This window comes from Rhinopithecus bieti, unplaced genomic scaffold (assembly GCF_001698545.2).
Source record: "Rhinopithecus bieti isolate Rb0 unplaced genomic scaffold, ASM169854v2 scaffold_17826, whole genome shotgun sequence".
NCBI classification, from domain to species: Eukaryota; Metazoa; Chordata; class Mammalia; order Primates; family Cercopithecidae; genus Rhinopithecus; species Rhinopithecus bieti.
Genome location: NW_016809016.1, coordinates 173,675 through 186,878, shown reverse-complemented (window position 1 = coordinate 186,878; position 13,204 = coordinate 173,675). Strand labels below are relative to the sequence as shown.

The 13,204-nt window shown below is 46.1% G+C and overlaps 1 protein-coding gene across 2 annotated transcripts in view; it reads left to right on the top strand.

Annotated features, from left to right (window-relative positions):
• PLCG2 (phospholipase C gamma 2) overlaps nucleotides 1–13,204 on the top strand; it is a 218,497-nt gene that overhangs the window by 91,976 nt on the left and 113,317 nt on the right. The window contains exons 1-2 of one of the 2 annotated variants that reach the window (XM_017888219.1): nucleotides 8,215–8,231; nucleotides 10,900–11,043. In XM_017888219.1, the coding sequence (XP_017743708.1) occupies nucleotides 10,908–11,043 (136 nt within the window). In that variant the 5' untranslated portion in view covers nucleotides 8,215–8,231; nucleotides 10,900–10,907. Of the gene's footprint in view, nucleotides 1–8,214; nucleotides 8,232–10,899; nucleotides 11,044–13,204 lie in introns of those variants that run through there. The other variant, XM_017888218.1, reaches the window with a different exon arrangement.

The window sequence follows — 13,204 nt, the reverse complement described above, 5'->3', positions numbered from 1 at the left end:
CTCCCCTCCCCTCCCCTCCCCTTCCCTTCCCTTCCCTTCCCTCTTTTTCTTTACCTTTCTTTTCTTTTGTTTCTTTTCTTTCTTCTTTCTGACGGAGTTTCACTCTTGTTGCCCAAGCTGGAGTGCAGTGGTGTGATCTTGGTTCACTGCAACCTCCGCCCCACCACCCCCTCAACGGGTTCAAGTGATTCTCCTGCCTCAGCCTCCCTAGTAGCTGGGATTACAGGCACATGCCCCCACGCCTGGCTAATTTTTGTATTTTTAGTAGAGACAGAGTTTTGCCATGTTGGCCAGGCTGGTCTCAAACTCCTGACCTCAAGTGATATGCCTGCCTGGGCCTCCCAAAGTAGTGGGATTACAGGCGTGAGCCACCGTGTCTGGGCCACGCCTTCACTGTTTTCATTGGCACCTGCTCGTGAACCTCGTACAGCAGGTCTGTGATCTGGATGGTGCATTTCCGATAAAAAAAAAAAAGAGTTAATCAGTTATAGTAGACATTCAGATAGTGAGAATTTGCATAGTGATGAACATAATGCATATATACATAAGGATGTATATAATATGTACATGTACACTTGGGCCTGTATGTGTGTACACACACAGATGTATACATCTAGTCTCCTATTTACATAGGTCATCAAGTAGTTTTTGCCAGTTGGTTCATAAGGATCTTCCTCCTTAATGTTCATAGCAAATAAATTGAGACACTGTTTTCTTTCCTTTTTTTCCTGAGACAGGGTCTTACTCTGTTGTCAGGCTGGTGTGCAGTGTTTTGATTACAGCTCATTGCAGCCTCAAACTCCTGGGCTCAAGGAATCCTCCTGCCTCAACCTCTTGAGTAGCTGAGACTACCGGTGTACACCAGCACACTTGGCTTACTGGGTTAATTTTTTGTATTATTTTTGTAGAGACAGGGTATTGCTTTGTTGCCCAGGTTGGTCTTGAACTTGCTGGTTTCAAATGATCCTCCTGCCTCAACCTCCCAAAGTACTGGGATTATAGGCATGAGCCACTGTTCCCTGTCCCATGTTATTTCTTATGCCTTATATGTGTCCAGCTTGATTCAGTTGCTAACAAGTACAGAGAAGTTTCTACATCTTTGTTTTTTTCCCCTACATCTCTGTTTTGCCAGGTACTATTTTAATTGACAAACACATATGTACAGACACACATTTAATCCCCATAAGAGCACTGTGTGGTAAGTATCACTATCATTCCTATTGTTCACATGAAGAAGCAGAGGCACAGAGAACTGAAGTTACTGTCCAAAGCCATCTGCTATAAGTTGGGGAGCTGGGACTTCAGGCCCAGGTGAGCTGGTTCCAGAGTCTATCCACCTCATCAGTAGCCACACTGCTCCTCATGACTTGGGTAGCTCCTGGAAACATGAATTTGCAGTCCCCGCACTACAGTCTTGTTCCCAGCCTTGGGTCAGAAAGGTGGCTTGGATGCACTGGGTTGAGTCCAGGAGGCCTGACCACTCTTCTTGCAGGTCTGCACCCCTGTGGGTAGCAGGATCATCATTCATGAAGATGCCCCTGCCTGATGTAAGATCAAGGGATGGGGGATGTCAGCAAAATGCCCACCGACCCCTCAGACTTTGCTGATTGCCAGATAGAAAACCATGATGACAGCTGCATATTCTTATGTGAGTTCTTAGAGTCACTTGCTTGGCTGTGAGTCAAGGTTCAAATGCTGGCTCTTCCACTTGTGTCTGGTGACCCTGGCCAAGGTACTTCACTTCTCCATGTCTCAGTTTCCTCATTTGTAAAATCAGTGCAGTCATGGTACCTGCCTCATAGTGTTCTTGTGAGGAACGATGAGTTAATACAGAGGATGCTGTTGTGCCCTACTCAGCTCCCATTACCAGGCTTGTGCTCCATTTACCAGCTGCTAGGAGTGTTGGGTGTTGTGGCTCACAGGTACCCCTTCTTTAGGGCGCCGCTCTCACTAGAAGAAAGCTGCATCACCTAGAACGTTGTAGTGGCTGTAAGCCAAGACAATGACTGACTGGCAGGGAGGACAAGAAGGACTGGTCTCTCTTCTTTCAGGAGGACCCACTTCTCTGATGTGATTCATGCTCCAGACATCCCCCCGCCACTCTCTGTACAATCAGGGTGAAGCCCATCCCTAAGTGGGACCACAGCCTTGTTTAGCTTTATCCTCCTCCCCCACCTCACTCATGCAAGAATCCCTGACTCAGGCTCAACTTCCAGGGAACCAACCTGTGATAACATGCAAAACATTAGCTCTCTGCCTAACACAGAGTAGGTGCTCTGTAAGAGTTTTGCTATATAGCATTTACTTTTATCCTCAAGGATGAGGCTATTATATCTTCAAGACCTTTGAGGGCCAGGATCAAGTACATCCAGCAGAACGTCTGGCTTATGGCTGATGCTTAAAAGGATCATGAGTAGATAGTCCATGTTCATGAACAGGGAGACTCATTATTTTCAGGATGTCAGTTCTTCCTGGCTTGATCTATACATTCAACACAATCCCAACCAAAATCTAATAGAGATACAAGAAAAGTTTTTTTCCATTCACTTTCAATACAGCACAAAACACTTCACCTCAGAGAAAGGAAAAACCAAGGTATGTTTTTTTCTCTCTCTCTTCCCTGTTTTCTCTGTACTGAACACTTTTGACATGAGATATGTATGGTTTTCCCCCCACACGTCAAGCAAACAGTTCTCCATTAGACACCAGTTTGGTGTCCTCTAGTTCAATTCAATTCTGATACTATCTCCCTGGAACTAGAATCAGATTCCACAGGTTGAGAGCTCAGTCCCTCAAGACTGTCTCCCACTTCAGATGCCAGTCACAAGCCCAAGTTGTGGCCTATGCTTTTGACTGACTGGCTATAAATTGGGGTTCCAATAACATACTCCTTGGGTTTGATTTATTTGCTGGAGTGACTCACAGAACTAAGGGAAACATGTATACCAATTTATTAAAATGATATTACAAAAGATAAAGATGATCAGCCTGATAGAAGAGATGCATAGGGCAAGGTATGTGGGAGGGGGCATAGGGTTCCCATGTTCTCTCTGGCATGCCACCCGCCAGAAAATTCCATGTGTTTAGCAACCAAGAAGCTCTCTAAACCCTGTCATCTTGGGTTTTTATGAGAGCTTTATTACAAAGGCATGATTGATTAAATCATTGGCCATTGGTAACCAACTCAACCTTTAGCCCTTCTCTCCTTCCTAGAGGTTGGGGGTAGGGCTGAAATTTCCACCCCTGTAATCACATGGTTGGTTTCCCTGGCAGCCAACCTTCATCCTGAGGTGTCTAGGAGTCCCCAGCCATACAAAAGGATAGTTGTCACTGGAGATTCCAACGGTGTTAGGAGTTGTGTGCCAGGAAATGGGATTGGAGACCAAATGTATACAGTCAGTCCTCCGTATTTGTGGATTCTGCATCTGCGGACTTAAGCTATGGTCGATTGAAAATATTTGAAAAAATTGCATCTTACTGAACATGGACAAACTTTTTTGTTGTCATTATTCCCTAAGCAATACAGTATAATTGTTTACATAGCATTTATATTATATTAGGTATTAAAAGTAACCTAGGGGTTTGAGGTTTATGGGGGATGTGCATAGGCTATATGCAAACACTCTGCCATTTTATATCAGAGGCTTGAGCATCTATTTGGACTTTGGTATCTGTGGAAGGTCCTGGAACCAATCCCCAACAGTCACTGAGGGATGACTTGTATGTCTTATTAAAAGTCACAATATTACAAAATCCCAGCAAGTTAATCTGTGGGTGTTGACAAAGTGATTCCAAAGTTTATATGGAAAGGTGGAAGACATAGAGTAGCAAACACAATATTATAGAACAGAATCAGAGGACTGACTTCAAGACTTACTCTAACGTTCCAGTAATCAGTACCGGTGATGTTGGCAGAAGAATAGACAGATCAGTAGAACAGGATAGAGAGCCCAGAAATAGACTCACACAAATATCATCAACTGATCTTTGACAAAGGGGCAAAGGCTACTCAATGGAGAAAGGATAATCTTTTCAGAAGTATGATGAATAAGCCAGCTTGTCTTGGGAAGACACAAGAGAGGGGTGTTCAGGATGATAAAGTCCTGGCTGATGAAGGCAGATGCCTGCAGCTCTTTCCTGGGGCAGGGCTGGCTTCCAGAGGGTGCTTGTTTGGGCTGAAGTGGAAGGGGATGTGCGGATGTGCAGGGCTGCTTGTATCATTAGAATGGCTGTTACCATTTGATTCTTTCTTTCTTACCGTGCTCTGTCTCTCTGCTTTTGTACATGTGCGTTTGCATTTCTCTCCCTCCTTGTCTGGGTAGCCTGTGATTTTCTGTACCTGGTCTCTCTCTCCCTCTCGGTCTCCCTTATCTCCTTCTCTGTCCTTCTTCCTCTCTGTCCCCTGCTCTGCCCAATCACCAGTAGTTTGATCCCTCTTGATGTCCCCGTCTCTCTTTGTCCCTCTCCTCTTTCCAAGAACTACTTATTGGGCCCTGCTGTGTGCCAGCCACTCTGATGGATGGAGCGCAGTGGTGAGGAAGGGTGCACAATCCCTGCGTATGTGGAACTTACAGTCTAGGAAAGGAGGGCTGTGGATCTGCAGATTCCCTCTAATAAATATTTGCTTCTGTTCAAATGCTGTGGAAGAGAGGTGCTTGGTATAGCTCATAGCAGGCATCGGGAGGTTTTCTGAGTTTGATTTGATTGAGCTGAGACTGGAAGGGAGAGCTTGGCGCTAACCAGACTAAGAACATTTTCAGTGGTGCCAACGTCCTGTGGTAGGAATGAGTGTGACCTATGAGAGATGCTTGGAGGGGCCTGTGGGGTGCATGGGGAGCAAGGGCCGGGAGGCAGATGGTTAGGCCATGTGGGGTTGGAGGGGTCATCACAGGGCTGTGGTTCTTAGTCCTAACAGCAGTGGGATGCCACGGGAAGGCTTGATCCCAAGGAGTTGCATGAGCCTGTTTGTATTTCATACGATGACTGTGGGGATAATGTACTGCTATGAGAAGACAAGTCAGGAAGTAACCTCCATAGACAAGAGATAATGGGGGTTTTGATTGTGGTGTTGAGCATGGAAATGGATAGACATTGATAGATTCCAGAGCAATTTCAGAAGTAGAATTGTTAAAATGTGGTTATTGCTGGAAGACAATGTTACATTGTCTAAAAAAGTTTTTCTTTCCTTTTTTTTTTTTTTTTTTTTTTTGAGATGGGGTCTTGCTCTGTCGCCCAGGCTGTGGAGTGCAGTGGCATGATCTCAGCTCACTGCAAGCTCCGCCTCTCAGGTTCATACAATTGTCCTATCTCAGCCTCCTGAGTAGCTGGGACTACAGGCGCCCACCACCACGCCCGGCTAATCTTTTTGTATTTTTAGTAGAGACAGGGTTTCACCCTGTTTGCCAGGATGGTCTCTATCTCCTGACCTCATGATCCACCCTCCTCGGCCTCCCAAAGTGCTGGGATTACAGGCGTGAGCCACCGCGCCCAGCCAAAAGTTTTTCTTTAGTTATGTATAATTTTGCTGTAAGGACAGATGCTCACCATAGGCCAGTGCAAAGATTCTCTCTTGGCTGGGCATGGTGGCTCACGTGTATAATCTCTGTACTTTGGGAGGCCGAGGCAGGTGGATCACCTGAGGTCAGGAGTTCGAGACAAGCCTGACCTATATGGTTAAACCCTGTCTCTACTAAAAATACACACACACACACACACACACACACATTATCCAGGTGTGGTGGCGAGCGCCTGTAATCCCAGCTACTTGGGAGGCTGGGGCAGGAGAATCACTTAAACCCAGGAGGCAGAGGTTGCATTGTGCCGAGATTGTGCCACTGCACTCCAGCCTGGGCAACAAGAGCGGAAACTGTCTCAAAAAAAAAAAAAAAAAAAAAAAGAAATGAAAAATGAATTCCCTCTTGAAGACATTTTACCTGGAAAGAGGATTGTTAGACTAGACAGACAGAGAAAAGAATGTTTGCTTAAAGTCACTACACTTTCACTGGCAGTCAACTGGGTGGGTGAATAACTTTTGGAAAACAAAAGCCTTAATACCTTTCAAGTTTTTAGATAATTGCTAAAGCAGTTAAATCAGCCATGTTGATTTCCTCTAAAAATGAATTCCAGTGCCTAGTTTCTTTAAAAAGTCAAAGGCACAAGAGAAAACAAAAGTAAACAAGGAGACTCTTTAGGATTGAAGATGTAATGATATAACCAGATAAGATGTACGCATTTTATTTGTATTCAAGTCTACTGTAAAAAGATTTGGAGAAAACTGGGGAAATTTAAATACAGACGAGGTGTTAGGTCATGTTAAGTAATTATCATCAGTTTTGTTAGATGCAATAAAGGTTTTATGATTCTATAAGAAAATGTGCTTATTTTTCTGAGATACATTAAATATTTTGCGGTGCAACACCATGAAGTCTATACTTTAAGTACTCAAGCTTCCCCCAAATAAATGAAACAAATTAAAAAAAATAAATTTCAGTGCATGAAAAGGATCTTTTTTATTTGTTTTGAGGGGTGAAGATAAAGAGAAAAGGAAGACTCAGATTTCTAGTTTGGGTGAAGAGTGGCAACATGTCCATCTTTTACTGACCATGCGTTCTTGGGCTCTCAGTGTGATAGAAATTGACATGAGGCCAAAAGAGTTTTCCCAGACAAGACTTTATTGGAGCTTATGCCCAGGCATACGAGAAGCAGCACAAGAGAGAGATAATTCTCTGCCTGGGTCCCCGAAGACGGTCAGGAGAGTAATTTTAAAGGGGCTTAGGTGGACAGGGAGTGATACTGAAGCACATAGAGTTGGGGAACTTCTGACACCTGCACAGTATAATAGGATAGAGAGCCTCTTCATGTTTGCATATCTCATTAGTGTGTTAAATCCCCACCCCTGGGCATGATTTTTAGTATTAGAATGCAGCTAAAGTGGAGGACTGGTCATTCTTCAGGTCTCATGCACATGCGGGCAATAGGGTTAACTCTCTTGAGTAATATTTAAGATGGGAGCCGCTTATTTTAGTTTCCTCAATGTCTGCAATCAGTGGGCATGGCCCTTTGAACAAGATTTATATATAGTGCAAGGTCTGGATGGGGTCCCCACTAGTTATGGTCCCCCCAGCCAGCTTGTAGTAGAGGTTCTCAGTGGGGTGTGATGGGGGATGAGTCCTATCTCTATTCTCTCTCACCTGCATCCCAAATACTCTACCCAACAAGGTTTAGAGATACCACCCCCCTAATAATAGGGCCACCCATAATTGAGAAGTGATTTTATCAACTTTTTATTTTGAAATAATTGTAGACTCATGTGGACGTGGCAAAAATAGTACAGTTTCTGTGAACCATTCATTTAGCTGCTCCAGTGATAACATCTTTCATAAGCATAGTTATCAAAACCTGGACATGGATGCTGGTACAGTGCTATTAATGAAACTGCAGATCTTAATTGGTTTTCACCATTTTTTACATACACTCAGTTTTCTTGTTATTTTGCATTTGTTTTGATGTGTAGTTCCGCAAAATCTTGTCACATGTGTAGGTGGGTATATCTACCACCATACATGCACAGAATGCAGATGACATGCTGTTGTTTTAGTCTTTTCACATGGCCTTGTTGTTGTTGTGGCTGAGACAAAGTCTCACCCTGTCACCCAGGCTGGAGTGCAGTGGGGTGATTTCGGTTCACTGCAACCTCCGTCTCCCAAGTTCAAGAGATTCTTCTGCCTCATCCTCCCAAGTAGCCGGGACAACTGGTGGCATGTGCCACCAAGCCCAGCTAATTTTTGTATTCTTAGTAGAAGACAGGGTTTCACCATATTGGCCAGGCTGGTTTCGAATTCCTGACCTCAAGTGACCTGCCCGCCTCGGCCTCCCAAAGTGCTGGGATTACAGGCGTGGGCCACCATGCCCGGCTTATGTTCACAAGGCTCTTGGCCATTGAGCTGTTTCTAAGTGAGCTAGACCCATGGTGAGAACTCAGAAAGCTTTGAGTGCATCCCATCCCCTCTCCTCTAACTTAATTGTCTGCTCTCCTCCCCCAGCTCCCATTGTTGCCTGTGAATGGCCAGCAATCTTTCCTGCTCTTTCACTATGACTCTAAGATGCCTTTGCTCACCTCTGTGGACTTCGTTCTGTCCTCTTCCTTGATTCCAGGCCAGAGCCACCTCTTCTTGCTGCAAAGCTGAGATCTCCTTTCTCGCTCTCATCTCCAGGAGTGCTGGAGTTCAAAGGTACACCAGGGTTTGATAACACTTTGTTCCATGGTAGACAAGGTGATCCCTGCCACTCCCAGGCTCGTTTTACCAGCCTGGGAGCAGCAGTGGAGGGGAGGTTTTACTGGTAGTTCTGGCCAAATGAATCCCAGGAGGATGCTGATGGTGCAGCTGGGCCATGTGTCTGTCCCCGAACCAGTCACTGAGCCAGGGCACTTGGGTCATTCCCAGGCCCCTGCTGTCCCCTTCAACTTATGGTTGAAGGTGGTGAGGAGTGAATCAGCTCTAAATAAAGCACATGGAATGGGTTCATCCCATGAAAAGATTTTTGTTGTTGTTGTTTTTCAGAAGAAGGGGAAAGAAGGGACTGGTTGAGCTTGTTGAGCTCGTGTCTCTGTGCCAGTCCAGAATTCACCGGTCATCTTGATGGGAGAAGGGGGAGTCACCTTTGAGTCAGTCAGGTTGCCATCCTGGCCCAGTAGGTTTTGACCAGGAGTAGGTGCAGTCACATGGCAGCAGAGGTTGCAGAGAGGAAGGATTTCTTATTTGTTTCTATTATCTATTGCTATACAACAAACTATCCCAGTGTTTAGTGGCTTAAAACAACAATCATTTTATTTATTGCACATATTTCTACAATCTGGGCATGGGTGGGGACTGGGAGAGCTTGTCTCTGTTCCACATGTTGTCAGCTGGGGCAGCTCATTGGGGCCAGAGGATCCACTTTTTTTTTTTTTTGAGACGGAGTCTCACTCAGTCGCCCAGGCTGGAGTGCAGTGGTGCGATCTCAGCTCACTGCAAGCTCTGCTTCCTAGGTTCACGCCATTCTCCTGCCTCAGGCTCCTGAGTAGCTGGGACTACAGGTGCCCGTCACTACGCCTGGCTAATTTTTTTTTTCGTATTTTTAGTAGAGACGGGGTTTCGCCGTGTTAGCCAGGATGGTCTCGATCTCCTGACCTCGTGATCTGCCCATCTCGGCCTCCCAAAGTGCTGGGATTACAGGCGTGAGCCACCGCGTCTGGCCCAGAGGATCCAGTTCTAAGGTGGTGCAGTGCTGTGTGGCTGTTGGCTGGGGGCTCAGCTGGGCTGTTGGCTGAGGGCATTGGTTCTTCTTCCATGGCCTCTCCATAGGGCTAACTTGAGATTCTTACTACATGGTGGTCTCCAGGTAGTCTGACTTCTTACACAGAGGCCGGCTTCCCCCAGAGCTCAAAATGGAAGGTGCCAGGCCTTGTTAAGGATTAGGCTCCAGGCTGGGCCCACTGGCTCACGCCTGGAATCCTAGCACTTTGGGAGGCTGAGGCGAGCAGATCACTTGAGGTTAGAAATTCAAGACCAGCCTGGCCAATATGATGAAACCCCATCTCTACTAAAAGTACAAAAATTAAGCCCGGCATGGTGGCGCATGGCTGTAGTCCCAGCTACTTTGGAGGCTGAGGCAGGAGAATTGCTTGAACCCGGGAGGCAGAGGTTGCAGTGAGCTGAGATCACACCACTGCACTGCAGCCTGCATGACAGAGTGAGACCCCATCTCAGAAAACAAACAAACAAACAAACAAACAATATGGGTTAGGCCCTGAACTGGCACAGCATCGTTTATGCCAGCGTGCCAGTGCTCCCAGCCTTTTTGGTACCAGTGACCAGTTTCCTAGAAGATAGTTTTTCTGCAGATGGTGGGGGCATTGGGGGGATTGCTTCAGGATAAAACTCTTCTGCTTCAGATCATCCGACATTAAATTCCAATAAGGACCGCACAACCTGGATCCCTCGCATGTGCAGTTCACCATAGGGTTTACGCCCCTGTGAGAACCTAATGCAGTTCACCATAGGGTTTGCGCTGCTATGAGAATCTGATGCCACTGCTGATCTGACAGGAGGCGGAGCTCAGTGCTCACTTTCCGGTACCAGTCCATGGCGTGGGGGTTGGGGCCCCTGATTTATACTACATTTTATTGGTTAAAACAGGTGACAAAGACAACCTGGATTGAAGGGCAGCTGGCTATATAAGGGCATAAATACCGGAGGCTGTGGCCCAATAGTAACAGTCCATTACTCTAGACTGTTACCAGGGTAATAGTTTACCACTGTCTTCCCGTAGGCCCTGTGATATCCAGAACCCCTGTGACCATCCCCAATGCTGAGGTTGGCCTCTTATTATTTTTTTTAATTTGAAGCAGTTATTCATTGCCTTCATTTTCTTTTCCCCTTTCAATTGAGCCACAGAGCATTTGTAGCTTTTGGGACTCAAGGGAAAAGATGGTCAAGGTCAAGGTCAACCAGACGGTTGGAACTTTGAGGCTGCCTAGAGTGATCCCTAGTGAGCATCAATTTGGTCCATCGTTTGTTTTGGTAGAATAGTCTGTGCCTATTTCCTCAAATCTGAGTTGCATTACAAAAATGAATTGTCCTAGTTTAAAACGTGTCTGTCTGAGAAACAGGGTGAGTGGAAACCCCAAACTCTTCATACTCCAGGGGTTTGTGGGGTGGCAGCAAATGCCCGGGTAGGCTCTTGGCCCTTTGTTCATTTCCAGAAGAAGGGGGCGCTGAATCCGGATGCACAGATAGCTTTGCGGGATCCTGTTGGGGAAGGAAGGAGCCAGGCTGTGCCTGGGCTGCAGGTGTGTGACTGCATCCTCAGGTGGAGTGAACTCCAGCTTCTAATTGGCTCATGTTAATTTCATTGCAGTGGATATCATGGAAATAAAAGAAATCCGCCCAGGGAAGAACTCCAAAGATTTTGAACGTGCAAAAGCAGTTCGCCAGAAAGAAGATTGCTGCTTCACCATCCTGTATGGCACTCAGTTCGTCCTCAGCACACTCAGCTTGGCAGGTAGATGCATGTTTCTGTGCCTTTCTCCTTCCCCGTGCCTTAGTCTCTTCCTGAAGAAGTTCACTAATAGCAGAATGCTCACCCCTGCCTGCTCGCTGATGTGTATTTGGGGTCATGGTTTCGAATCCCAGCTCTGCCCCTTTCTAGCTGTGTGTCTTTAGATGAGTGACTTAACCTCTCTGAGCTGCAGTGTGCTCAGCTGTGAAATGGGGAGAATAGTAATGCCTATCTCATGGGGGTATTGTGAGGAGTATGTTAAGTGTCTCTCTGGCTCATGTTGAGAGCTGAATAAATGATGATTAGATAGTCTTAACACTGAAGGCCAGGCTCTGTTGGATGAAAAATGTAGGCTGGGCTCATCCCTGTGGTCCCAGCACTTGGGGAGGCTGAGGTGGGCAGATCACTCGAGGTCAGGAGTTTCACACCAGCATGGCCAACATGGTGAAACCCCGTCTCTACTAAAAATATAAGAACTAGCTGGGTGTGGTGGTGTGCACATGTAGTCCCAGCTATTTTGGAGACTGAGACACAAGAGTTGCTTGAACCAGTGAGCCAAGATTGCACCACTGCACTCCGGTCTGGGCAACAGAGCAAGACTCTGTCTCAAAAAAAAAAAAAAAAAAAAAAGAAAATAAAAGAAAAATGTAACCTGTTTTCCTCCAGCAGATGTGGCTCAGCAAATCTGACTGATGTGAAGGAACTGTCCTGAGATCTTCTATTGCATACGCACATGCAGTTTCCTCATTTTACTCAGGGGCAGAACCTTGTAGTTACTTTCAAGTTCAGTCCTAGAATTTATTGACTTGGAAGTGTGTATACATTCATGATTCAGAGAGAAAATCAGTACGATTAAAATAGATCAAAGTGGAGGCAGCTCTGAAAGTTGAGCAATATAGGGACATTTACTTTAGAGTCAAATAACTTATTAATTTCTCATTCATTCTTTTACTACACATCTTTTGAGCCTATACTCTGTGTTAGGTTGTGTACACACCAGTGATCTAGGAAGATGAATGGCACCTGGTGCTGCCTTTAAGAAGCTCTCAGTCTACTTGGGGAGACAGATGGGTGCACTAGGATAAGACCTAGTGCAAGCATGATGCAGCGTGCTGTGAATGCTTAGTTTCAGAGAAGTTGGGCAAAGAAGGTGACTTTTACATTGGCTTCAGTAGGAGTTTGGAGGAAAGAGGGAGGGCGCTCCAGGGAAAGGCTGTGGTGTGTGCCAGGGCTTGGAGGAGGGAAATAGCATGTTAGATGTAGGAAATGAGGAGCGAATATCTGATTGATGATATGGAGGGGGTTGGTAGAGATGCGGCAGGAGGGCAAGGCCCATGGCCATGAGGCTTCACACCTCTGTCTCCTTAGCCCCACCTACAGGCTGAGCCCTGACCCCCTGTTCTTAACTTGTTAAGGAGACCACAAGAGCCCGGCCCTTGGGGGCTAGAATGTGAACTTTGATATATATCCCACTCTGGGAGCCTCTTCTGGAACCCTAAATTCAAGGTTAGCACAGTGATGGTCAAGATTTTGATTCCCATTCCACCCTCTCACTTACTTCTCTGAGACAAACTCCGCCCTTCAGAGCCTCAGTTTCCTCTGCATCTGTGTGGAAAGATGAGAGCAGCAATCTCCGCCCGGGGTGTACGAACTGGCAAAGTACCTGGTGCTTAAGGAGAGGCTTCATAGTTCCATGAGGTGTTTGCACTGTTAGCTTCATTTTGCAGGTGACATGAGGCACAGAGTAGGGTTAAGTAACCCGCTGAATGTCACACAGCCCTGAAGTGGTGCAATGGGACTTAAGCTATGATCTTCCTTTTGCCAGATGCCAAGCTCTTAACCACTCCTCAATGCTGCTTATTAGCAAGGGTAATAGCAACCATGGGTATTAGCAAGCCATACTCTCCTGGCTGTTAGCAAGCTCTACTTGCCATCCCTCTGTGCCATCTTCATTAGAAGCAGGAAAATACTGACAGCTGCTTAGGGTTGTGGTGCAGATTATTCCAGATCCTGCATCTTATTAGTTAGCATAGGGTTAAAAGCTAACACTCTTTAATAAAACAAAAAGCAGGCCGGGCGCGGTGGCTCACGCCTGTAATCCCAGCACTTTGGGAGGCCGAGACGGGCGGATCACGAGGTCAGGAGATCGAGACCATCCTGGCTA